The sequence below is a fragment of the Tachypleus tridentatus genome, chromosome 12 (genome assembly GCF_004210375.1).
Source record: "Tachypleus tridentatus isolate NWPU-2018 chromosome 12, ASM421037v1, whole genome shotgun sequence".
Classification (NCBI taxonomy): Eukaryota; Metazoa; Arthropoda; class Merostomata; order Xiphosura; family Limulidae; genus Tachypleus; species Tachypleus tridentatus.
In genome coordinates this window covers 110205536-110233174 of record NC_134836.1, presented here as the reverse complement: position 1 = coordinate 110233174, position 27639 = coordinate 110205536, and the positions used below count along the sequence as shown (strand labels likewise).

The 27639-nt window shown below is 31.2% G+C and overlaps 2 protein-coding genes across 5 annotated transcripts in view; both read right to left on the bottom strand.

Annotated features, from left to right (window-relative positions):
• Positions 1-5746, bottom strand: part of LOC143235723 (uncharacterized) — a gene marked incomplete at its 5' end in the record, with an annotated part of 40213 nt that extends 34467 nt beyond the window's left edge. The window contains 2 exons of the mRNA XM_076473931.1: positions 2810-2910; positions 4830-5746. Of these exons, the coding sequence (XP_076330046.1) occupies positions 2810-2910; positions 4830-5746 (1018 nt within the window). The remainder of the gene's footprint in view (positions 1-2809; positions 2911-4829) is intronic.
• LOC143235298 (uncharacterized) lies at positions 856-27639 on the bottom strand. Of its 4 annotated transcripts, none has more exons than XM_076473320.1 (5): positions 27517-27639; positions 25695-25851; positions 21077-21189; positions 13595-13772; positions 856-6457 (listed from the first exon to the last, which is right to left on the bottom strand). In XM_076473320.1, the coding sequence occupies exons 2-5, from the start codon at positions 25786-25788 to the stop codon at positions 5814-5816; spliced, it is 1029 nt and encodes a 342-aa protein (XP_076329435.1). In that variant the 5' UTR covers positions 25789-25851; positions 27517-27639; the 3' UTR covers positions 856-5813. The 4 variants fall into 4 exon arrangements, with proteins under 4 accessions (XP_076329435.1, XP_076329432.1, XP_076329433.1 ...); XM_076473317.1 differs by lacking the exon at positions 27517-27639 and adding an exon at positions 27232-27475 and having other exon boundaries at positions 25695-25846; XM_076473318.1 differs by lacking the exon at positions 27517-27639 and adding an exon at positions 27142-27446.

Sequence of the window (27639 nt, the reverse complement as noted above, 5' to 3'; positions counted from 1 at the left end):
CATCGGACCTGTAGGTCCCAGCCTCATTCTGAAAAGGGCCGTTTTCCCAGTCAAGGGTATCTAATCAATTACAGTAAATTTTAAAAACCAATTCGCCAGCCGCCAGTGTACTCCATCCTCGAGCCAAGGTCTGGCTCACTTCACTTTCGCTGCTTTCGTCCAGTTCTCCCGTCCTTCCTCTCACTCACAAATACACCACTACATTTTTTTTTGAAATGTTAAAAATAAAGTAAAAATTCCACGGATATCTTAAAACATTTCTCATGTAAAGGGGACGAAGAGGAACTACAAAGTTCCTGAACACCCCAGTTGGGGAGAGAACTCTTCTGATTTCTCTCTCTCTAAACTGAACCCCTGCCACGTTAGTTTAGATTAATCATCAGTCCAGCTAAATCTAACTTTGCGTGTGGAGTGAAGAGGTCTCTTCTAAACTTCCTCGACTGCTTTGCATCTCAAGAGATGCAAAGTGTTAAATCGAAATACTTGCCACGAATTTTATTTTATTCGCAACTTACCGCACTCGTGTACTACTCTTCTAGTAATCGTTTGGTCTTCCTTCTCCAGAATACCCTTTGTTTCTTTTGTTAAATTGTACTCAGGCTAATTTAACTAGGATAAATTATTCGTTTTATTTCCTTTTCTACTAGTTATCTTACTCTTAAAAGATATTAAACTTTAGGCCTATCATATCTACCGACGTTAACTTTACGCCAAACCTCTCCTTGGCTGTAACTTCACTTTCTTCTGTTCTCGCATATGTCTGTCTGTCATTACCCTCTCGTACGATGATGCTTATTACTGAATTGTCTACTCGCTATATTCTCTAAATCAAAGAGTGACAAACAACTTCCAACAGTCGTCTGCTTTTAACAATATTTTAATAACAATTAAACAAACAAGAAATATTCTTCACAAAACAAACTAGACAGTAATATTTGCACTAAATAATCTTTTACAACACACATAACACGAAATATTCACATGGGCTTTCTGTTTTTCATAATGCCACTATTAATAACATTACCTTAACGTAACATTTTAACATTATTACAAATAAAATAGATACATAATTCACTTTAAAGTTTGTTTACGTAAATCACATTATTTAAAACAAATGAAAAATAAATTATGGGTGAAACCTTAGAAATCAATTATATGCTCTCCAGTAAAAGTGTATATTGTTTAATTTTCGAAAATGCATTCTATTTTCCAGTAAGCATTACATTTTAAACAAATAGCAAACGTTTTAATTATTTACTTAAATAATAACTTGCCTGATTTCAACTATTCTACTTTAAACCATTATTTGTTAACATTTGTGCCAACGTGTAATATGAAATAATGGATTTGAGACATTAATTACCAATAGATGGTAATGAAATGGCTACATTTCTCAGTGTTTGCTAGCTAAATTCGTTCGTGTTATATCTTCATATGAGTTCATTATTTATTGTTTCAAATATTCATATTCTAATCTTACATTTGCAATTTAAAATAACACAAAGTCACATCATAATCACAAAGATATGAAAATTAACGAGACAATTTTTATAACCAAAATACATTTAATAATAGTTATCAGACAAAAATATTTCTAAACCAATGGATGACTATGGCTTACAATTAACGATTATTAAATCAGTCATCATTTTACTAAAAAACCTTTTGAAAAATATAATGATTTTAACACAACACATAAAATATTCTATGTCTGAGTCAATAAAAACATAAGACAATTAGTATCTGGATAAACTATATTTACATGACTACTGTAAAAAGTATAAAAATCTGAACTAACAAAACAGTTTCATTCTAGTTAAACTTCATATTATCATATTTATATTCAGGTAACATTCTGGTGCACTGGTAATGAAAGAACTAATTCCCAGTTAATAATCACCAATATTAGAGGACAAAGAAAAAACAAACAAACTATTGCTAATCACAAGCTAAAATTCAATTAAGTTAAATTTTACAATAGAAAGTAAAATGCTCAGAGAATTACACTAACAACCAATAATTAATTAAGCTCATGAAGTAAATGACATTGTCAGTGTACATGTGTTGGATTTTGCAAAAAAAATAACTAAGGACTATCTATATTAGCTCTCCTTAACTTTCAGGTGGCAGACTAAATGGAAGACAACTAATCATTACAATCTACTAAAAATAATTTTCAGGACAAAATATAAGATTTGAACAACATTCTTATATAATATCCATGGCTGAGGGTAATTTATTTGTTGTTTTTTGCAGTAACAAGTCATTAACCACATTAGGTCCACAGTCTGGCACATTACCCATCAGGTTTAACTAAAACTATTCATGTAGTTACTAATAAATAACTTCTAGAATATTAAACAAACATATCCTACCATGTACATATCAAATAGTCATAACAAAAATTAACTGAAAGAAATATTTTATGAATTTCATTTGGCAAGCATTATCAAATATCTTTTTAACAACATAACTCAATCATGTAGAAGATAAAAACTAGTACTCTTCAAATATAAATGAAATAGACCTGCTCATTAGATCTTTAAGTTATCATTACATAATACATCAAACACATTGTGAGAAGAATTCCAGCATGTTGTCAATAACATATACAGGCTCAAGGCAGTCATACCTCTTACTGGATATTAATTATAAACAATAATTTTGTGTTCCTTATGATTTAATTTCATATACTGTACCTACCAATAAAATTTTTAAGATACTTTGCATTCATTTTATTGAGTCCATGCTCAAAACTGTGAGAACTAAATTGAATTTACTATGCAATTGTTCTGTCCAGGCCTACTACCTGGTCCAAGAGCACAAAACGTAATTTTGCTTGTTCTAATGTGCAATGCTACTAATGTAAATTGCAGAACTAGGCCTACCATGTTTGCATCAGGTCTGAGACTTAAGCATAGTGTATGAATCTAAGTTCATATAAGAATATTTAAATAATCATGGAAGAGTATGAGTGTGTGTGTGTGTGTTCGGTGACAAGTGGCTGTAGGACAGTTGACACAGCCAATGGTTGGTCAGCCACAACATGCAAGAAGCCTTTTACAAGGTGTGCACAAAGACATTTCAATTTAGAAAAATGGGTATCATAATCATTTATTCACATAAGGAAAGTGAAAAACAGAAATCTAATTTATGTACTTTCCAGGGTATACATACAAACGTCATTACAAATTACATGATAAATAGTACAGTCAAATTAAAGCTAACAAGTGTTGGGGACAGAACAGGAACATACGTGCCTACAGATATGTAGACTAGATCAAGGCCTAAATATTTAGAGGCTGCCAACCTATGTAAGACTTTTAGAACTATGAAGATAATCAAAACAGAAATTCCTTGGATTATGGGAATACTAGATCTCTGTTCCTATCCATGTTCACTGACAGTATTATTTGTAAAGCATTCAAATGTGGAAGAGTCAGAAAAAGAGTATCTGACAAGATTTACACTGAAAACATACGTATAGGATTAGTTGATTTCACAGATACAAGCTAGCAATTTTGCATTCATATTTATAAAAATTCAAACAGTTTGACTTGCAAATCTGTTATTGGATAACACTTGGAACACATGCTCATGTACACTCCAGAAGAATAGAAACTCTTTCATGAAATAACACAATCTATTCAACTGAATGGAAAAAAATTTACTGAAAAAGTTCACAAATGCACAGGAAGTAAAATGGCTTACATCACCACTAAATATAATGTAATAAGAAGACAAATGACAGAAAAACTTACTGAATTAAAAGTGATATTCATCTTACAATATTATGTGAACAAATAAATATCATACATACATGTTTTCCAGTTTTAAAGTTAGCTGATAGTGTGAAGAATCTTGTAAAAACATTTCTCTTGTTTGCATCATAGTGAGGTACAGACTGAGCTTTTCTTGGTGCAATTGGTATCTCTATTTGCTGATTAAATATTTTAAAACAATAAACTTTTTCTGTCAAGATGAGAAAGGTAGAATCTATTAATAAGTAACACCTTATAAATAGTTCTATCTACCATCTTTCAAGCCTTGACTCGAGCCCTGATAAGGACGTATGTAAAGTAGATGAAGAAGGTACAGTCTATTAATAATTAAAATTTTCTGCATGGTTCTATCTACTATAATTGAAACCTCGACTTTAGTTCTTGATAAGGACATACCTCACATAGGTACTCAAAAGTTATAAGTTACTTAAAACTTGTGGGTTTTACCCACTATATTTTGCATATTGATTTTGGTCCCTGATAAGTAACTATATGAAGTAGGGTTATCTGGTGAAACATTGATAATTTCAGTCCATCAATCCTGGATTGTAGGATTCAATCCCCTATGGTGGACATTGGAAATGGACTAAAGGATCCCCCCTTTTTGGTCTTTTAATGTTAACTTCAATGACATTTTACAAAGTTACACAATGGGATATGTGTGATGTGTCAACTGCAGGTATCAAAACCTAATTTGTAATATTGTAAGTAATCATAATTAACTGCTAAGGTGTGGATGCTACAAAAATATATCATTTCTTCCCAGGGTATATTCTCTTTGTCCTTTTAATTTTAATGTTTTTTGTCCAAAGCATTTTCAATAACTGAACAATTTTATGGTTTTCAAAAAGAATGTATTTTTTCAGGTTTTTTTAAGTTATTACTTAATACAAAATCATATCTATAGGCATTTTTTATGCGATATTAAGTAAATATATTTCCACAAACTGCACAACTGTAAGGTTTAACCCACAAACTGCACAACTGGAAGGTTTAACCCCAGTGTGAGATCTCTGAGGTTTTTTTAAGTTCAAATTTTTTCCAAGCTATTTTTCACAAATTGCACAATTGTAAGGTTTCTCTCCAGTATGTATTCTTTGATGATATTTTAAGGTAATTTTTGCAAAAAAGTGTTTTCCACATACTGTACAAGTGTAAGGTTTCTTCCAAGTGTGTATTCTTTGATGTCTTTTTAACTCAGTATTTCTTAAAAACTGTTTTTTACAAATTGCACAAGTGTGAGGTTTCTCCCCAGTATGTATTTTTAGATGATCTTTTAATGTACCTTTCGTTACAAAGTGTTTTCCACATACTGCACAACTGTAAGGTTTCTCTCCAGTGTGAGTTCTTTGATGTCTTTTTAAATCTGAATTTCGTCCAAAATGTTTTTCACAAATTGTACAACTGTAAGGTTTCTCCCCAGTGTGTGTTTTTAAATGATTTATTGACTCACAGTTTGATACAAATTTTTTTTTACAAATTTCACAACTGTATGGTTTGTCTCCAGTATGTGTTCTTTGATGATATTTTAATGTACTTCTTGTAACAAAGTGTTTTCCACAAACTGTACAAGTGTGAGGTTTCTCCCCAGTGTGAGTTATTTGATGTCTTTTTAACTCTGAATTTCTTCCAAACTGTTTTTCACAAATTGCACAACTATAAGGTTTCTCCCCAGTATGAATTATTTGATGATATTTTAAGGTAGATTTTGTAACAAATTCTTTTTCACAAACTGTGCAACTGTAAGGTTTCTCCCCAGTATGTATTCTTTGATGATCTTTTAAGGTAGTTTTTGTAACAAAGTGTTTTCCACATACTGCACATGTGAAAGGTTTCTCCCCAGTGTGTGTTCTTTGATGTCTTTTTAAGTTTGAATTTCTTCTAAACCATTTTCCACAAACTTCACAACTGTATGGTTTCTCCCCATGTGGATTCTTTGATGAATTGTAATTAAATACTTTGATTTAAAGTATTTTTCACAAATTGCACAATTGTACTGTTTCTCCTCATTGTGTTTGTTTTCATGTTTTTTCAAGGCAGAGTTTGATCCATATTGTTTTTTTTTAAAATTGTACATCTGTAAGGTTTCTCCCCAGTATGAGTTTCTTGATGTCTTTTTAATTCTGAATTTCTTCCAAACTGTTTTTCACAAATTTCACAATTGTAAGATTTTTCTCCAGTATGTATTATTTGATGTTGTTTTAAGGTACTATTTGTATCAAAGTGTTTACTATACACTGCATAACTGTAAGGTTTCTCACAAGCATGTGTTCTTTGATGTGATTTTAAGGTATATCTTGAAACAAAATCTTTTCTACAAATTCCACAACTGTAAAGTTTCTTCCCAGTATGATTTCTTTCATAACTGTCTAAGGGTCTATTGCACTGAAAATGTTTTCTAAAAATTGCACAGTGATAAGATTTCTCTCCAGATTCTATCCTCTCTTTGTGTGTTAGATTTTCCAATGTTCTAAATTCCTTTCTACTGGTTACACAACTGTATGTTTTGCTTTTATATTGGGGTATATTCAATTTGTTTAGGTTATTTCCATTTAAAGTTGTTTCTCCACATATACCACTATTTGGTTTTGAAAAGTTCACAACTTCTGTAAAGAAATTTTCTTGTTTTGCAACATGGTAAATAGGACATTGACTTACACAGCCAGTCTTCATATCTGAAATAGAAATAAAAAAATGGTTGATGATAGTTGAGGTCTTTGATGAACTTCAAGACATATTTAATATTCTCATATGATTAATAACAATGTGAAAATATTAAAGCTAAAAACTAATTACGATGAAGTTTTCATAGTTTCTCATTTTATAGAAACCTTTATACCTGAATCAGAATAGAATTAAAAACAAACTGCAGATAACATTAAACTTTAAAGAGAGGCTTTTAGTAGACAAAGTAAATTCACCAGTAGAAATATGATAAAACAGGATCATAACAATCAATGCACATTTAAATATTATCTTCATGGATTAACTTCTAGAAACGTTTTCTGAGTTGAAGTGGTTATTGTGACCAAATCTTATTATGATTTGTATACTTACACATGTTAATTAATATTTTATACATTTTGTTCACAAATTCTATATGGAAGTTATAAATTAATATTTATAAATTCCGAGGTGTGTACTAATACTAAAAATATTTATCAACATACTACTTTTCTTGTTACCAACTGATTTTTAAAGCTGTTCAATTACTGGCTTTGGTATCATTCAAATTCCAGATTCTACAAAGATAGCAATATTCAGCAAGTAACATTTATGGAAATAAATTACAGAAATATGCTCTCTGAATATGCTGAAAATAATCTATCAAAACAGGTTCCAGCCATTTGTCAGGAAGTTTATACTTGAAGAATCATGAGTTAGTTGGTTGGCATTTATTGCTGTAAACAACCAGTAAAAAAGTAAAAATTACTAAAATACATAAAAAGAAATCATGTTAAAACAAAACAAAGTCCAATTTCAAATTAAAAACTTAAATAGATTTGAAAAGGCCAATGGCCCTTAAAAATTTAAAAACACAATTTCAGTGGACACTGTCACCACTGCCAATGCCTCTGGGTAATGTCAAGGGTGAGCACATGGTAAAATATGTGTAAAATAGTGCTGTCACTCACAGTCATAACAATGGCATGACAGTAAAATGTGGGCTGTTGTGACTTGAGTGTCACACAGATCACATATTGATGCATCAGTCCCAGCTAAAAAAGAAAAGAATGAGTTAAAAAACTGTGACCAATGCATAGCTTAGCCAGGAGAACTTCTTCATTATGATCCATATAGAAGCAAGACATCCATAAAGCAATAGAAGGTTTGATCTGGACAAGCTTGTTAACACGTTGCTCACTCCAAATCATCTGCTAACTGATGCAGAGCTAAGCCTTGAATACATGACTATAATCCACGTATGGGACATGCATGGCAGTGATAGGTCACCTGGTTGCAATATCTGTGAGCTTGTTCCAATGAATACCAACATGGAAAGGTATCCAAAAAACTGGATATAAGTAAGTAATAGAGAGTTATGGTTTTGAATATTGATGAGAACTAACATGAAGTGATTCTAGGGCCAGTACAGGGTTAAGCAAGTTGGTATAAATAGGACAGTTCACGTTCTGCATAGCTTCTGTGTGATCCAGGGCAAGAGAAATGGTGTACAGCTGAGCATATGAATGGGCCCATTTAAATGCAATGCAGTTTAAAAGTGTGAGATACCTACAAAAGGTATTCCAGACCCATTTTTGAGCCTTCCCTGCAATATAGCTGGCAGGATCCCACTACGGATTAGGATATTGTGGAAAACATGCTAAGGTTTTCGGAATACAGTGAACATCTGCCTGGACAATACGACCAGTTACTGCTGTGATGCAGTCATCTATCAATGGCTTACAGATGACAGCAGGAACAAGTTCCAAGAGAGAAGTAAAACTGGGCCAGTTGGCCTGGTTAAACTTCCATTGAGGCAATTGGGTCATATGGCATCAACCACAGCAAGTCTCTCTCAAAATGATCACTGTCCCATGAGTTACTGTCAACCCTTCAAGAAAAGTGAAATGGAACAGACAGAGAGATCAATAGCAGTAACTGACTGACTAGGTGCATGAAAATAAGTATAAGAACCAGTACTGAAGAGAAAAGGTTGTAATCTGAGAGCATAAGCTTTATGGAACGACCCCTCCCATCAATATCAGTAGCACACCAGATTATGTCTAATAAAATCCCCCAGCATTGAAAAGGGAGATAGTAACTGCCCTATTAACTTAATTGAATCTTGCCCTGGGTTGAGTAAGCAGGTCCTGTCTGCAAACGATGATTTCAGTGACTGAGGGTATGAACAAATAATCATTTTGTATCTTAAGTCTGCACAAGAGGATGATCCTGGGGAACCATGAATCGTTTAATTACAATCTTGGTAAATACATAGCATGGGCATTCTCCAAATATGTAACATCAGCCAGCTCATTCATCAAAGACTCTTTTAATTTCAAGTCTAATCTAAATCAACTTAATCATAAAGCCTTAATGGCCAGTTTCGATGTTATATCCCTCTTTACAGAAGTTCCAACCACTGAAGCCTGCAAGATAGCCTTAGAACTCTATATCCGAGACCCCAACCCAACTATAGAAATTCCCAGTAACCAGTTAGCAACCCTCATAGAATTCACCACGATAAAAACAAACTTCATGTTCAACAACCAAAACTATATACAAACAAATGGCCTAAGCATGGGCAACCCAGTATCACCAGTCCTAGCCAATATTTTTATGACACAAGTTGAAACACAAGCAATTAACATAGCATTACATCCACCACTATACTGGTACAGATATGTAGATGACACGGTTCTTGGGATTCAAATCTACAGAACACATACTTAATTTTTCAATCACATTAACTCTATACATCCCAACATTAACTTCACTTGTGAACAGGAAGAAAGCAATCAAATATCATTTCTTAACCTCAAATTTACAAGAACTGACACACAATTCAAAACAGAAATCCACCGAAAAATCACCCATACTGGACTATACATTCCTTGGGACTCAGCACATGAAACAAAACAAAACTCAACATACTAAGAAACCAAATAAACACAGCCATAAAACTATGCTCACCAGATAAAATTAACGATGAATTAGACAAAATAAAACAATACTTCATCAACATCAATAAGTTTCCTCCACAAACCGTAGAAAACATTATAAGCACACACCTACACAGAAAGCAAAATCAACCAACTAAAGTAAATACAGCTCACGAATCAAAAAACCACGAAACCATATACTGCTGTATACCCCATATTCCTGACATCAGCAAACAAATAACCAACATTTGGCAAAAATTAGTAACAAAATATGACATTCCAGTTAATACCAAATTTATTCAAAACCGGCACAAAACTGAGGTCTATACTATGTAAAAACTACACTGACAAACACCACACCAACATTATTTATAAAATACAATGTGATAACTGCCACCACTTCTATATTGGAGAAACAAGTAGAAAAATGAAAACCAGATTCAAAGAACATAAAAAGTCACCTTCACACATTTTCAACACTGCAAGTCAAATAAACACAACATAACCATAGAAAACACTCAAATACTAAATAAAGAAACAAACATAAACAAACATAAAATTAAAGAAGCCTTACTTATACAACAACTTAAACCCAAAATAAACCAATATAATGGAACGCCTTTATACCTATATTAATATAATAAAATAAATAAAATTATATATTCAAACATCTAATACCGCCCTCTACATTTCGACACACAGTTACACAACCCCTTTCAAACATGTGGTCAGCTTCCGGTCAGTTACCTCTTTCTTTGTGAACCTGACGATGACCGAAGAAGGTCGAAACGTTGTTCGCTCTTCTATGTAAAATATTTTCTCAACCCAAACGAGCCGTTTTTGCATATAAATGCCAAACAAGGACACTGCAGCAACACCATGCTTTCGTGAGCACTATACCCAAACACCAGCATCAGGCATAATGTCCACAACACCTATTGAGAACGTCGAACACTAGTACTCGGTTGACTCTAGCCTAAGTGGATCAGCTGACTGACCCTAGGGGGGTCCACCCCAAGGCTGCTTGTCTACAGGAATTCCAGACCAAAGTGGAGTGTCAGGGTTGGACCCTCAACTATTTTCTCCTCCTTTCCAATGGCTGCCATGCATGGCAAATACGTGGAAGGATGTTTAGATCCCAGAGAAAGTTCTGTACATTCATTTTATCCCTCACCACATACAGGAATCCACCTTGAAGGATAGAACCATGAAGATAGTCTGGTTACTTATAGTTTCTTTTTGTTTCACTTTAAAGTAACAATTACTGTTTTATTCTTTGCATTAAATGTTTTGTTGCCATTTTATCATTTCAGAACCTGTCATGCAAAAAAATTTCCAATTAAAATTTAAAAAAAAAACAACAAAATTTACATCATTAGACTTCAAAGTAAACTTGTCTCATTTGGTTTAATAACTTGTAAAAAAAATTATGAAAAACTTAAATACTTTTTTGAGTGAGTGTTAATCAGTGGTGGGATTAAAAAATTTTAACAACTGGTTCTATCTCGCTTTACACACCCCCTATTTTTTGCAATGAAAAATAATAACAAAAATATCTTACTAGAATAATTTATTTACCATACTTTAAATATTTCCAAATCACCACTTGATTATCATTAAAATCTTTGTTCCTTCCATGTTTGTCATCAGTTGTGTGGTTTTTTCTCAGCCACATTTGAACTGAAGAAATGAGATCCCATGAATTCAATGGAAGGCCGATCCAATTAATTGTCATCAGGTTTGCCACATTTTCAACTGCAAGGCAGCTTCTTTTATATATGATATTCACTATTGAAAACCCTCTTTCTGCCTCTGCAGAACTAAGAGCAACAGTACTGATGATATTTTTAGCCTTTTGTACAGTTCTTGGAATCTCATGATTATGATAATTTTGAAGGACATTTTCCACAGAGTCAGGGAAATCATTAATGCTGATTTAATGATGAAAGAGCTCACTGAATTCATACAATTTTTCTACAGCAGCTTTTCAAAGGATAACAACTTCATCAATATTCCAAAAATCTGGCTTAAGTATGTTTAACAGTTCATGAATTTTATTGTCATTTTCTTGTGCATTACTTTTTGATTTTAAATCCATCAATCTGGCTTTCATATTTTTTATTACTACTTCCAGTAGTTTTCAATGAGGAAGGCCAACATATCTTTGATTTTCAACAAACTCAATATTCCTAAAGGCATCAGAAGGTTTCATCAATTTTCTTTTTAAAGGTTACCATACTTTCTTTGAGCATTTCAAATGCCTTAATGGCCCTTTTTATTAGTTTTTCAGCTCTTGCTAAATTTAAATTTGTGGCTTGAAGGGTATCAGAAAGTAAAGAAGTTTCTTGTAGTATATCTATCATTATTGCTAAATCCTCCAGTAAGAAGTTCTTGCAAAGATGGCAAGCCATTTCTGAATATTTTTTCTCAGTAGAATAATATTTGTATAATGCTGGATAAGCATGCCATACAGCATGTTTTGATCTTTGTCTGCAAGCAGCCAATCTTGGTTCCAAAACTCTACCAACCTTCAAAACTTCTAGTCCAATTTCTTCCAAAATGTTGAAAATTTACATTTGGTTTTTCTTTGATTGGAGAAAGATTGGGTAGATTTTATCTATGAACACTTTGAAGTGACTCAATTGTTGTATATCAGTGATAGAATAATTTAAAACCAGTTCCAAGCAATTATTTAAGCAATGCCAAATTAAGATGTCTGGAAAATCACTTTTAAGTTTAATGCTCACCCCTGACTTGCCACCAAATGTTACAATTGCACCATGAGCAGAATGTGACCAAATTAGTTTTCAAATATCCACTATCAAATCCTGCATAATGCAAAATTTTTAATAGAGATGTGTACATAGTTTTAGCATCCTGTCCTTTCAACTCAACCAAATCAAGAAAAATTATTGGCAACAGATCACAATTTTCAACCTTTACAAAAATCATGATCATTGGTTTACTAGATATGGTTGAAGCTTCATCAATGATGGATGATATAGAGTTTTAAAGTTTTTTCAACTGTTTGAGTAAATATTTCATTTTAAATTTCTTTTACAATGTGATCAACTATTTTAACAGCAGTTTTCCAAGAATGAATTCCTATTCCCATGTCCAATCAATTTTTTTATTTGTCATTGAATCTCATCTTCAACATCAGAAAATGGCCTGCTTTGTGTTGCTACACTGTAGATTGAATTAAAAAGTTTACATGTAGAGCTGATATATTTTTGGTTTATTTTATCTAGGCATTTGGTAATTACATCATCTGCACAATCTTTTAATTGCATTGCACATATATTGTGTGCCTTCAATAAAAAATGTTCATTCTTTTCTTTTTTTGAGAGATGCTTGCTGGACGGTTTTATTCCTTCCTGATGCTTCTACACTGTAGGTTCTCTATTCCATCAATACGTCAATTCCCTTCATGTTTATGGAATCAAATATGGCACAGTGATCATAACGAAGTTTCTTGCTGGGAACAACAAAACCATCATATTTTTTTCTTGAAATCTTTGGTCCACTTCATACTCCAGCAAGCTGTGTCTGAATAAATTAAATGTTTAACTGGCATAATTTGGCTTTAAAAAAGTGAGGGGCAGCAATATTAACCAACCAGTACTGAAAACATCAACATCGAAAACGTCAATCCAGACTAAATCTCCTATCAATGAACTTTTAATTTTACTCTAGAATAGTAAAACCTACAAAATAACATTAAGTCTCACAGTTTAATGTTAATAGCATAGAAGTCTACATAGACTACATCATTTTTCAAACTCAACTTCTTTTCTCTATCTGCTCCAAGTATGACAGATGTCTAATACCAAATGTTCACACAGGATAATGTAAGCCTGCATTAGTCTATGGCAATGCTTTCCTTCCTTTGTCTAATATGGCTGACCTGTCACTTGAAGAGGTCCGTGCAATAAGGCCTCAAATGTTATCATACCAATTTACAATTGTGCTATTATGCATGATTTACGTAGCAAGAATCTCCATAGTGACAGTTGATTAGGTAGCATCAATTCCCATAGTCACAGTCAATACACTGTACATCAACCATCACAGGACTAAGAACTGGTAAGAACCAATTCTTCAAACTCTTAAAATTTTAAGAATAGATTTTTATAAACCATTGCAAACCGGCTGAATCCCACCACTGGTATTAATGTACTTAGAGGTTTAGATACTTGTACTTACCAGATGTATTTTCACACACAGGTTCAATTTCTTCTTGAAATTCAGTTTTCATTTTCACATTCATACCATTATAACTTGAACTATCCAGACTGTCATCGTTGCTGTCACTAAACTTTGAAATAATATCATTTTCCAACAGATCACCAAGCTGCTCTGTTTTCTCTTGAACAAATGTGTTCTACAATCAAACAACATAGTTAAAGGGTGAATAAAAATAACAGTTGGTGTTATCATAACATGCAGTATGCACAGTTAATACATCTGAAATAAACAAATATTAATTAGGCCAAGCACACTGGATTAACAGTTCCCGATTCAAATTTCCAATCGAATAATACGGATGGCAGTTACTATTCACTGCCATCTTTTAAGCAAATATTTCTTAATTTTACCTAATTCTCCTAATTAAAGAACACCATGTTATATTAACTTATGCATTTAGTGTAGATAATGTCACGTGATACGTCTGTATCAAGTGCATGTTGGTGATAACATGAAACTATAAGTCATTAACATTGTTTTAGAGAGAAAACATTACCATCATGTACTTTAAAATATCTGATTGGCTCTGTGAAGTACAGGTCTGTACTGAATGTCAGGCTTACATTTCTAAAGCTAATACTGGTTACTGTTAAGTGTCACTATTTTAATTGCTGTGGTTTGTTTGCATGTATTGACAAAAAGTCATGTTATCTAATGAAACACACTTTAAGTGTAAAATAAAGTTGCAACTAAAAAGGAATTGAGCAAGTAATTTAACTCTCTCAACAAGAGCTCAGCCAATCAGACCAACTACATGACTACTTTGTACTGGTTTAGCCTTCATGGATTTGATACTACTAACTTCTAATATGGTATGTATATCTTCACAATATTCCACAGTCTTTGAGTCAACATAATAAGTGTTTTACATATAAAAAGTCTTATTTTCTAGTGAAATATTGTAAATATGCTAAAAAATTTGTTCATGAATGTTGGGTATTTGATTTCAATTGTCTATATGCAAAGTGATTTTCATTTTAAGGCAAAAATACTTTTCTTCATCCCAAATTTAATTTCTGAAATTTCTAAAACCTCCTAAATACCTTTGAATTCTTTATCTACAATCATTTATCCTAAGTAACTTTAAACTAATAACAGTATGCATCTATTTATATTTTATTGCTTTATGAATTATGATAAACTATTATTCTTGCCATTATAAGTTGTAAGTCACTGGTGGAACATATAGAGTTCATGTTACACTATCAAATTATCATACTCAGAAGTCACTTATGTACAGGTTTCATGAAACATTTTCATATTACTTATTTTAACTAATCTAACCTTTACTACTAATGTAGAGAGATTGTTATTTTTACATTTGAGTTACTTTATAATAATAAATAAAGAATAAACATGAAAAACATGAAATAAAGTACTTAATTTCTTTTTCTTTTCTGTCAATTAACTGTTGATGTCATTTTACCCTAATTTTCTATACAAATGGTTGTAGTGCACTAAATTTTTATTTACTTAAATAATGCACCAAATATCATACAATAATAACCTGTAATTAGCTGACAATTTCCTTTAATTATAATAGTTGTTATTCATTTTTTTATTCAACAACAACCATCACTAATTCATTCAAGCTAGTAATTATCTTTCCTATGGAATGAAGCTTCTACTGAACAATAGTATGTCAACTGATAGGTGAGATCCTTGGCCTTCTATTGGTTGAATTAAATTACTCTTAAAAGAGAACTATTAAATCCTGAAAGAAAGGATTTGACTGGTGGTTGTGGCAAAAAGTTTGATTTTCTACTTTATAGCTCTGTAACCAAACAAAATTGAAGGCTATAAAAATTATGGTTTGTCTGAAAATTGAAAATTTCACAGTAATTGGAGTGATGGTGGATAAAACAATGAAGATTAGTTACACACAGATGTGTTACTCTAAATAAATTTCAGGATTTTTGAAAATATTGCCTTATAAATATTATATATAAATTAAATATGAATTAAAAGCTTATATATTATGCAATACTAACAAGTCCTACATAAACAAATGGTAGTTTAATAAAAATTTTAATGTAAAATTAAAACCTTGTGACAGACATAGTAAAAGATGGGAGTAATATTAAGGTTAAGAGAATAAACTCAGCATTGAAAACCAAACTTTCACCCACATTTATTGCATTCTTAAGAATTTTACATCATTAGTGAGTTGGGCCACATATACTGTTTTACCCACCACTGTGCCCCAAACGGAATCCCTTTTTAGCTGCATCTTTTTTTCTTACCTAAAATGTTTTTTATTACTTGTTCACAAACAGTACTGAAACTACTTAAGTACATGGATTTCTTATGTTTTATTCTGTAAACAAACAAAACAAAGTGGAAAAGTTTAAAGAATAGCAGCTTTATTTCTGTTATAAATAGTTCATATTTTGGATTAACATACAACAAAAATTATTGATAAAAAAAATAAATACATTCTTAATTAAACAAATTGAAAAAAAAAAAAGATTGGTTGGTCATTTAAAGATTTATAGAGCAAATCAATAGGGATATCTACAAGAAACAATGGGTGTTAAATGGAGAGAAAAACAAAATAATGGGAAACTAAGAAAAAATATTACATACAAATAAAACTAAAGAACATATAACCTATACACATCAGAAAAAATGATCATTCTAAACAATTCAATCATCTAGAATGCCACTGTTGAACATAAAGCAAATTTTGAGATAAAAGTTCAATGAACTTCTCCAAGATACTCAGACCAAAGGTAGGAATAAAAACCATCTATTTACAAAATTACAAAATTGTGTGAACTATGGACTACAGAAGAAGAAAAAAAACCCAATGCAATAATTAAAACACTGATTATGTACAGTGTCCAAGATTTTCAAGACAAAATCCTTGACTGAACCATAGAACAGCTATGATTAAATGAGACCTTCAGCATCAAAAACTTGTATGGTTAGGAAGAAGTGGAAAAGAGGGAAACAGTGATGTATGTTGCCCTTGTATGCTTGAAACTAAACTTCTTAATATGTAGACTAAGCAACAGATTACTGAAAAATAGAAATCCTAAGAACTTTATTTTAGCTAATATGAGTAACAGTCTTCCAGACAGAACTCTGGATCAGAGTGTAATTCATGCCTCTGCCAAAATTCAAGTAAATAGTTTTAGAAGAAAAAGCATGAAACTGCTTGCTGTTGTCCATTAAGACACGAAGGACAAAACAGTTTGAAGTTAAAACTTATGGACTCCAAGTTCATGAGAATGACCTGACAGCTAAATATCAAGTGATCATGCAATCCATAGTAATAAAGATTCTGTAACATGCCAGTCCTCCATATAACATCATAAGCGTTGTAAGGAATGCAAAAAAAAAAAAAAAAAAACACACAAGATGCTTGCACTTGAGGAAAGCCTCTCTGATTGAAGTCTAAGGATAAATCATATGGTATGGAATGAAATGCTATCAGTGGAAATCACACTTAATAAGAAAGAAAACATTTAATTCAAGGAAATCATACAAGATACATATTAACCAAACAAGTAAGGATGAGAATACTATGGTGAACATGTTGGAGTTTAAGGAATCAAACTAGTAGCTGCCTAGACAACAGAATCACTTATTATACCCATAGAGTTGTTAAAATATTAACAACAGGTGACTCAATCTGCATACTGATTAGTATTACCTTATTCATGTGCTAACAGCTTTCAACATTTCAGGTTTGAACACTCGGCACCCATCCAGTGAAAGTGGTTTTCTCTGGGCACTCTGATTCCCCCACAACTGCATTTCTTCCCATCAGATTTATAGATCCCAGCACCCCACCCCTAAAAGACCTCTTTCCCATCATTTCTTCTCTCCTTTTTTCTCCTCTCTTTATCACTCTCAAAGGGTTTATTTCTTCTTCTTTTCATTCTCTCACTCCTTTCTCTTTACTGCCCTCTCCACCTAACACTTGAAGTGCTTCAGCCTGGATCTCTCTACTCAACCTTCATTTTCACCACTAGATGTCTTAAGCACAAGGGAAAGTGTAGCTGCACCATGAGCAACAACTCCTCCAGGCTTCTTTCCAGCTCTTCCCAACCAGGACCCACCCTTGTTTCCTAAGTTATGTCTAGCTTCTAAAGATGTGTGGGGTTGAAGAGAAACAATAGTTTCTGAACATCCCTGGTTTGCCTCTCAGGCTCCACTCCTGACCTGTGAGGTTTATAAACTGAACCACTGCCATGATGGATTGGTTCAAGCTTTGAAAGAGGGACAACCCTGTAAACATACTTCAGCTACATTAAGGAAAGTAATGAAGCAAATGGAGGAACCACTGGTAGTCAGAAAAGTGAGGCCCTGAGATAAGTACACAAGAAATACTGAAGAAAGGGAGGTTGTGATCACATAGTACACACTTCAGTGCTTGACCCTTTCCACCAGTACCTGCATCACCTCAGTTGGTTTTGTATTTGTTAAAGACTAGCAGAATTAAGGATGAAGATGGCAAGGTCTATCCAATCAAAATGCTCAGGTAGAGAGAAAAAGTGTAATGGTATGACAAGTGGAAATACAGATAGCAATAGCTTTTACTGTTGTGCTGATTGTCAAAGTCGTAGTGTGTGCACCTTGGACAAACTACAAAGCATAACCCATGAACCTATCCAATTGACAACTTGTTTTTCTGTACAAGAAAATCTGTCATATGATGACAGTATTGTCAGATCTGAGGAATGAATCCATAAGAAGAAATACACAGGATATTAAGAGCTAACCAATGTCTAAAAACTACAACTCAAACATTTACAGTTCCACTATTTCAAAATGACCTCTTTTAGATAGAAGAATCAATTGAAATTTGATTCATGAAGGTTTTATTTTTACTTATATGACGGCTAACTCAACTCCATTGATCCACTGGTGTTTGTTTCTTTTTTTATTATTTTATAGTATTTAAGTTATTAACAGGAAACACAAAAATTCAGCATCTACTGATCAATGTAACATGAAGTACTACAAAGGAACATGCCACACTGTCAAGTCTTATCAATATCTGCTTTCTAACACAGGTATTCTCATACAAACTTGACGGTTAAAATATAGATGAAGGTTTGTTACAAGAAAATTCTGTGTAAAGGTACAAAAATTCCAATTCATAAAGTAGTCACAGAAAGTAATAAAACAATTTTTTTTTCTTAATTTTAAAAATACTTATAACTTATATATTAATGAAATAAATAACCTCATCTGATAACATCTGTCCACTTGATCCTCAAGCATGCTTTCAGATAGAAGGCTAAGCGAGGACAAAAACATAAATTACGGAAAAAAAAACTGTAAATTTTTGTACAAGCCTGTTCCTTAAATAACAATTAATAGTAAACTACAATTGTAACATGTTATTTAAATAATGAAAGTAATTTAGCTTATTAGTGAAGTAAAAAAAACTTAACAAAATATGCAGAATAATACATCCTGTCATACTTTGATAAAGATCAGCAAAATAGGACTTCAAAATACTGGGTTAAAATATTTTATTAATATCCTTAGTAAAACTAAAATGTCATGAAAAGCCACAAGAAAAGAAAAAAATATTTAAGTAATCTACGTATCTACTAACCCTTCCACAATGATCTCAGTAGAATGCAAGAGTTTGTCTACACATTTCCACACATAAAGTATTTGCAATATTACTTTTGATACAACATGTACATCTTTACAAAACTTGGTAAACTATTAGTAAAGATCACAATTTTCTGTACAAAAAATAACAGATTTTTTAATGAAATATTTTTAATAATTATTTGTTTGTGAAAATGTCTAGACTAGTCTGAGTGGAAGGTGATTTTATGTCATGATTAAAAAACTATTATTCACATCAAAAATCTCAAATATTATTTGCATAATTTCTGAAACCTCCTAAATACATTTCAAATGTTTGTTTTCAGTTAGACTTTATATTTTATATTATTTTCTATACCTTAACTATGTGGGATCTGTCACTTAACCAATGTCATAACTATCATAAAAAAATTATGAAATAAATATAAATTATGCTTTTTTCATGCTGAAATGACTACACATTATACCACAAAAATACAAATGTTTAGTTTAAGTCTTCTAACACTATATATACAATTTTTTTTATTATTATTAAATTGACCTTCCAGTCAATCTAGTATGAAAAAAGGTAGTTAAATTTATTTTATATATTCTTATGACGGTGATAAGGTGACTTAAATTGATAAAGTCGTTATAGAGTTAAGGCAGAGAAAATAACATATAAAATACAATATTTCAGTTTAAAACTGACATTTATTTAAGAACAAGTATTTTCAAACTTAATATGAAAATCACTTTTTACTAAGAGCAGTCCACACACTGATTCCATAAATATAGATACTTATTGAATCACAAATATTTATGAGAAACAATTAATTAAAAAGTTTTACTTGTTGTCCTGTAATATTTACAAAAACAATGCCATATTTTATGAAGATACACCAAACATATAACTTATAGATTGAAAATACTGATGGTCACCATGAGATAAACAGTCACTGGAATCCACCAAGCCTACTACAACAGGGTTAAAACAGAAAACTACACAACGAACTAGAACTATACAGACAAATTTGCAACAAGTTGAGCCCTAAATGTGATAAACAACATGCATAATATCCTAACAACAGAAAAGTACATGGCAAGAGTCACCCATCTGCCCCTACAACAATACACAATATAATTAAAAATAATTTCTGCTTCAACAGCAACAAAGCTCACATGTATAGAAGTCACTTTCACAAAACATTTGTTCAGCTTTCACATATTGCATGCAACACAAGAAAGAAACGGTAACCAAACAATTTCATTCCAAAACATAGTGATCAAGACACCAGATGTAGTTCCTACAGAATTCTATGGAACTGAATTGTTTTTAAAAAGTGGTGGTAAATCATCACTCTAGTACACTAGATGGAATATGCAAAGAGTGCAGGATGGAACATCACAGCCTAACAAAATAAACATTTTTAGTAGAAGCTCTGCTGTATTGCTGTATAATGATGAAAAAAAGTCAGATTGATAATCACCAGGTGAGAACTGAAATGGTGTGGTGATGCTCCAGATTATGGCTGATTCAGCACAGAATAATAAAAATTTATACTCAGAAGAAGAATCTAAGATTTCATATTTTTTTCAATAAAACAATGAAATTTGCTTAAGTGATCAGTATAAAGGTTGCAGTATGTTCCATGGAAACATTAAAAATTAAACATTTGTGAATTGGCAATATCACTGTTACAAAAAAGATCTGTAAGAAATTTATTTATAACAGCGTAACAAACCAGTAGTAAAGTTCCTAAGCTTGTAACTACAATCATGTAATAACCAATTAGTCTCAAGTACATATCCACAAAGACACAGTTACAACCATATATAATCTCTTTGAAAACACAACTGTAGAAGTTGTAATTTACAAATTACCTGAGTTTTCTCTACATCTCCATCACAAATATCTTCTGTCTCCTCTTTTATCATATCAAACATCAAATTGTTATGTAGAGATCTTTCTTCTAAGTGACTGGTTTTTCCTGTAGCTAGAAATACAAACAATACAGATTTCTCTATAATGAGACACGATACAACTTATGCATCAATAAATCATAAACAAAATCTATACATTATAGTTAACTGATCTGACCTCTTATATAATTTCTTACATAATATACTGGTCAATAGAAGAGTATGAAATTTCACCAAAGAGCAAGTTCATAAAATATACCTCAAATTCCATGCACATAATTAGTTGTAATCCCAAATCATGGCTAAGCAGATAGCCAAGATGAGAGACAAAATTATTTGCTAAAGAAATGGAAGAAGAAAGATATCAATGAGGAAGAACGGTTATTTAGTATAGACTACATGTACTATACTTCATATTTAGTATAAACTACATGTACTATACTTCATATTTAGTATAGACTACATGTACTATACTTCATATTTAGTATAGACTACATGTACTATACTTCATATTTAGTATAGACTACATGTACTATACTCCATATTTAGTATAGACTACATGTACTATACTCCATATTTAGTATAGACTACAGGTACTATATACTATACTCCATATTTAGTATAGACTACATGTACTATATACTATACTCCATATTTAGTATAGACTACATGTACTATACTTCATATTTAGTATAGACTACATGTACTATATACTATACTTCATATTTTGTATAGACTACATGTACTATATACTATACTTCATATTTAGTATAGACTACATGTATTATATACTTTATCATATTTAGTATGGACTACATGTATTGCTATATTATCATATTTAGTATGGACTACATGTACTATATTTCATATTTAGTATGGACTACATGTACTATATATATACTTCATGTTTAGTATGGACTACATGTACTATATATTTAATTCATATTTAGTATGGACTACAGGTACTATATATATATACTCCATATTTAGTATAGACTACATGTTGCTATATACATATTTCATATTTAGTATATACTACATGTACTATATACTATACTTCATATTTAGTATATACTACATGTACTAGATAATACTATACTTCATATTTAAGTATGGACTACGTATACATGCTATATGTACTATACTCTATACTCATATTTAGTATAGACTACATGTACTATACTACTATACTATGTACTATGCTTCATATTTAGTATAGACTACATGTGCTATACTCCATATTTAGTATAGACTACATGTACCATAATACTTACCATATTTAGTATAGACTACATGTACTATACTTTTATATTTAGTATAGACTACATGTACTATACTTCATATTTAGTATAGACTACATGTACTATATACTTCATATTTAGTATAGACTACATGTACTATACTTCATATTTAGTAGTATAGACTACATGTACTTTATACTTCATATTTAGTATAGACTACATGTACTATACTTATTATTTAGTATAGACTACATGTGCTGCATATGCTATACTTCATATTTAGTATAGACTACATGTACTATGCTATATACTACATGACTATATTTATATTATATTTAGTATAGACTACATGTACTATATACTATATATACTCATATTTAGTATAGACTACATGTACTATATACTTTCATATTTAGTATGTATACATACTATATATTTACTATAGATAGACTACATGTTACTATGCTATACATGTACTATATACTTCATATTTAGTATGGACTACTGTTTAGTATAGACTGCTATATTTATAGACTACATGTACTATGCTTCATGTATAGACTACATGTATGCTTCATATTTAGTATGGACTACATGTACTATATACTATACTATATACTCATATTTATGCTTCATATTTAGTATGGACTACATGTGCTTATATACATGTTATACTTGGTATAGACTACATGTACTATATACTTCATATTTAGTATAGACTACATGTGCTATACTTACTTAATAGTTAATTATGGACTATACTATACTTCATATTTAGTATAGACTACTATAGCTATGTACTATACTTCATATTTATTATGGACTACGTGTGCTATATGCTTCATAGTATATAGACTACATGTACTATACTTCATATTTAGTATAGACTACATGTATTACTTCATATATTATATAGACTACAGGTACTATATACTATACTTCATATTTAGTATAGACTACATGTACTATACTTCATATTTAGTATAGACTACATGTACTATACTTCATATTTAGTATAGACTACATGTACTATATACTATACTTCATATTTAGTATAGACTACATGTACTATATACTATACTTCATATTTAGTATAGACTACATGTACTATATACTATACTTCATATTTAGTATAGACTACATGTACTATACTTCATATTTAGTATAGACTACATGTACTATACTTCATATTTAGTATAGACTACATGTACTATACTTCATATTTAGTATAGACTACATGTACTATACTTCATATTTAGTACAGTACATACACACTTGGAGTTTAAATATACACTATCCAAAATTGATAAGCAAAACAAACACTTTTAAAATGTACCTTTTGAAAATGTATTTGTTTGACTTATTAACTGAATTTAAACCTTTTTCCTTCCTTATGTAATTCCATTATGACATTGTATCAAACTACCCTCAACTAAATCTTTTGAAGGTTACAGGATTTGTTTCTTCTTATGTCAAACTGGCATTCCTGGTTTAAATATCAACATGGTGGACTGTACTTTTACCTTCTAAAAATTTAGCTAGGTTGTGCTGTAAAAATTAATTTGAAGCAAAGAAACAGCTGGAAGCAGCAGTTTTGGATCCTAACCACTGTTGCAGGTATGACTATTATTTATATTTATTTTAGATTCAGAAAGAAGCATTGATGAGTTGTAAATAGCTTGGAGTATTAAGGATAGAAGCAAGCAAAAACAAATTAAAGGTTAAAGTTATGCTAAACCAAGAACTAAACTGGACTACAAACTGAACAGCATTGACCAATAAATATAAAGATGGAATAAATATAAAAATAGTAACTGATCTAAAATTTAATCTATGACAAAGAAAAGTAAACAAAGATGTGGGAGCATCCATGGGCTTGGCCCAGGACTGCATGGCAAAGAAAGGATATGAAAAAAACAACAAAAGAGACTGCCCAAAACATGAACTAATCCAAACACATCTTGGATTGGTCTCACTGACCTTGGGTAAAAAGGCACAACAGCATATATAACTGATTCCAATTCACAGAGATCCAAGTTGTAAACCTCTTCTTCAGAAACAGAATAGCCTCAAGTCATAAAAGCAACAGGTTGTTGTATAGTGGTGAGAATCACAACAGAAGTTATAATAATTAAGTAACACTGTGGAAATCTTGAATGACTAAATCAATAAATTCCACAAACCAAATCAACAAAATCTGAAAAAAAAATGCTATACAATAAACAACTAAGCTAATTTTTAAGTTTATCATGTTAAAAAATGAAATAAAAAACAATTAAAAACTGAACACATCTGCATGCTAGAATACTAAATTCTAAAGTAAAACTTGGGCTCTACAGTATGAAGGAAACCAGCAGCACCTGGAGGGTATATAACACTTTTACTGTTGGACAGTTCTTGCAAGTTTATTTCTATGCCATATTACAAGTGTACAATGTTTAAACATGCAGGATACGTGGGAGTATCAAGGGTATTGGTGAGAAAAAACTGTATATTGGAAGAAGCATTGAACAAGAAGAGCTATTATGTGAGAGAAATAAAGTATTGTGTGAAAAACTGAAATTAAGATATGATTTGATGTCAAGTTTATTTATAAACAACAAAAAAATATTTTAATTAAATGCTGACTGTAGCTCTTGAGAAAGAAAAAGCCTGTAGTAGAAAGCTTGAAATTTAGTCAAGTACCAGAAAAAACAAATAACAAAAATGAAATAGATCTTTTGAAGTTCAAGATTATGACAACAAACCAGATAACTATCACTAAAATATATGTATTATCTAAGTTCCTTTATTTGTGTTTAAATGTACATCGAGTGTTTCTTATTTTTTAATTCACACAACAGCGATGTAGGTAACAGATCTCTTCTACATCCATTGCCTGACTGTAATATGTGGATTAATGAGCGACAATGATGCATCTGTGGATTTCCATAATAAGATAAGGAATACAGTCTCAATTAAAGAAGTTTCTAATATAGTTAATAACTCCTGTATATGGATAAATGTGAAACTCTGAATAAGTATGATGCCAGTACTGCACTGCATCAAGAACATTCAAAGCTTAGTAATTTAAGACTGAAAAAGCAACAGAAGAAATACAGTATGATTTTGACTATTCTTAAACTACTAACACATAAAAAATAAATAATAAAAGATAAAAAATCTAAAACCAGAAAAATCACACATGAGCTCCTCACTCTGGGATGTAAAATTATATCACACATAAAAATTATTAAACAATAATTACAAGTTTAGGAATGCTGTTAAATTAAAACAAGTAAGTTTAACACTATTTATGTTATAAAGAACACATTTAAATTCTAAATATATTTGCTTGCCATTCATTGTTGTGAAAGTTTCATGTTCATTTTTTTCCAATTTGATATCCAACAAAACATCCTGTTCCTCTTCAGAAAATGGTTCAATCTTCATATTTAATACTTCACAATTATACAGAAGCTTCACTTTATATTCTCATCAAAACTTCTATCTAGACTATAGAGAAACAAATTAAGATTTAAATGTTACATCCTTTAAAAAGGTAACAAGTTTTAAATAATTTCAAATCCCTAAATTGACATTATTTTGCTCCATTTTTGCATTAAAAAAAATTTTCATCAGTTTTACATCTGTATACCAAAATGATGACATAATTTTGACATAAAAGTTTTGAAACACTAATCCTCGTAATATACCATGGCAACTAATGCTAACAGTTCCACACAGTTCAAACTAATATGTAATTACTGGAAGGCAGCTTTTGCTCTTCATACAAATTGTTATTTTATTTTATTCACAGTGTTTCATCAAGTATACCTGGCACCATCAGGTGATATTCAAAAACCAGGTAAACCAGATGAAATATTTTGAATAAAATAAACACACTTTTTACTATGTACAACCAAAGAAACTTGTGAGCATTTTAAAAACAGTTCTTTCTAATATTTAATTCAGGTTTTTATTCTACTGAGAAGATGTACTTTATATATAATACTCCACTAAGACATGGCAATACTAGAAGTACTGAAACACTTTTAAACCATTTAGGGTCATTCCATGTCAAATCATCCAGGGGGCTGCAGGTGACCCCCAGAGAATGCCTTGAAAACTGCCAAAGATTAGATCAATATCTCTAATAGTTTTTGATTTACTGCCTTGTAAAATTTAATTAATTTGTTTATTATTTTTGGAAAATTCATTTTTGGGCAAATTTGGCTGCTTAAAGCTGCAAGAGTAATGGTGGTAGAAGGCTGAAATATTCTACACTGACTGAATTAATCTCAGAATTGAAAAATGGTCTCAAACCAAGTTTATCTCTCTTAGGATTTGCATAGTGAGGCAGTAAAATCACCTGAAAACCCAACATCGTAAAAATCATTGGTTTATGTAATAAGCCATAGCTCTAAGACTTAATATGATACAAAGCTGAATTTTTTCTAATTTCCTATAACGTATCAGTTGATAAATCAGCAATTGTTGTAATTAAAAGTCTGTTAGATCTCCTGTAAAAAAAATTTAGCTGCATGCAACTGTTTATGATTTAGCTAAAAATAGTCCTACTTCAGGCCACAGTTTGACCATGTTACCAGTTATTCAGCCTTTTCAGATTTTTACCATATATTCTTACATCTCTGAATATGATCTACAAAAAAAACATTTCATTATCGCTAAGTCTTATGACAGTGCTAACTTCTAAGTTTCAGATGCTTATTACAAGGCAGTGAAAAATATCCTAATACTACAACTTGTTTCAAGTTCTTATTTCATAATTCATTATAGGCTTACTTGTTTTCTGTTAATAAGTTTAAAATATTTCGTATAAACTGTATTTTTCTCTTGATATAAGTTATCTAATAATAATAGCAATACAATCACATTTTGTTTTCCCACTGCACTACTCCTGCCAGATTTCATCCAATTATTTTTCACCATCTTGTAAATAATATACGTGCATATAATGTAAGAAAGACCATCGTTCAAATTCTATCCTTATTAGTTTTGGCAATGTCATTTGAGAACAAGCATTGGAGAGGGAAAATTTACAGATATATTTCTGTACAACTTTTATCATATGCTAATTGTGTGACACGTTCGCCCACAACGTTTATGATACTGTTATACTGAAATTGCAAATAAATTCAATGAAATTACTTTACTTACGTTCCTCGTTTTTGATATAATTAACTTGATACGAATATAGTACCATTATTGATGTTTTATTCATGTTAAAGGTGACAATTCTCTTTTTCGCATTGCATCTATAATTTAATAATTCGGTGTTTT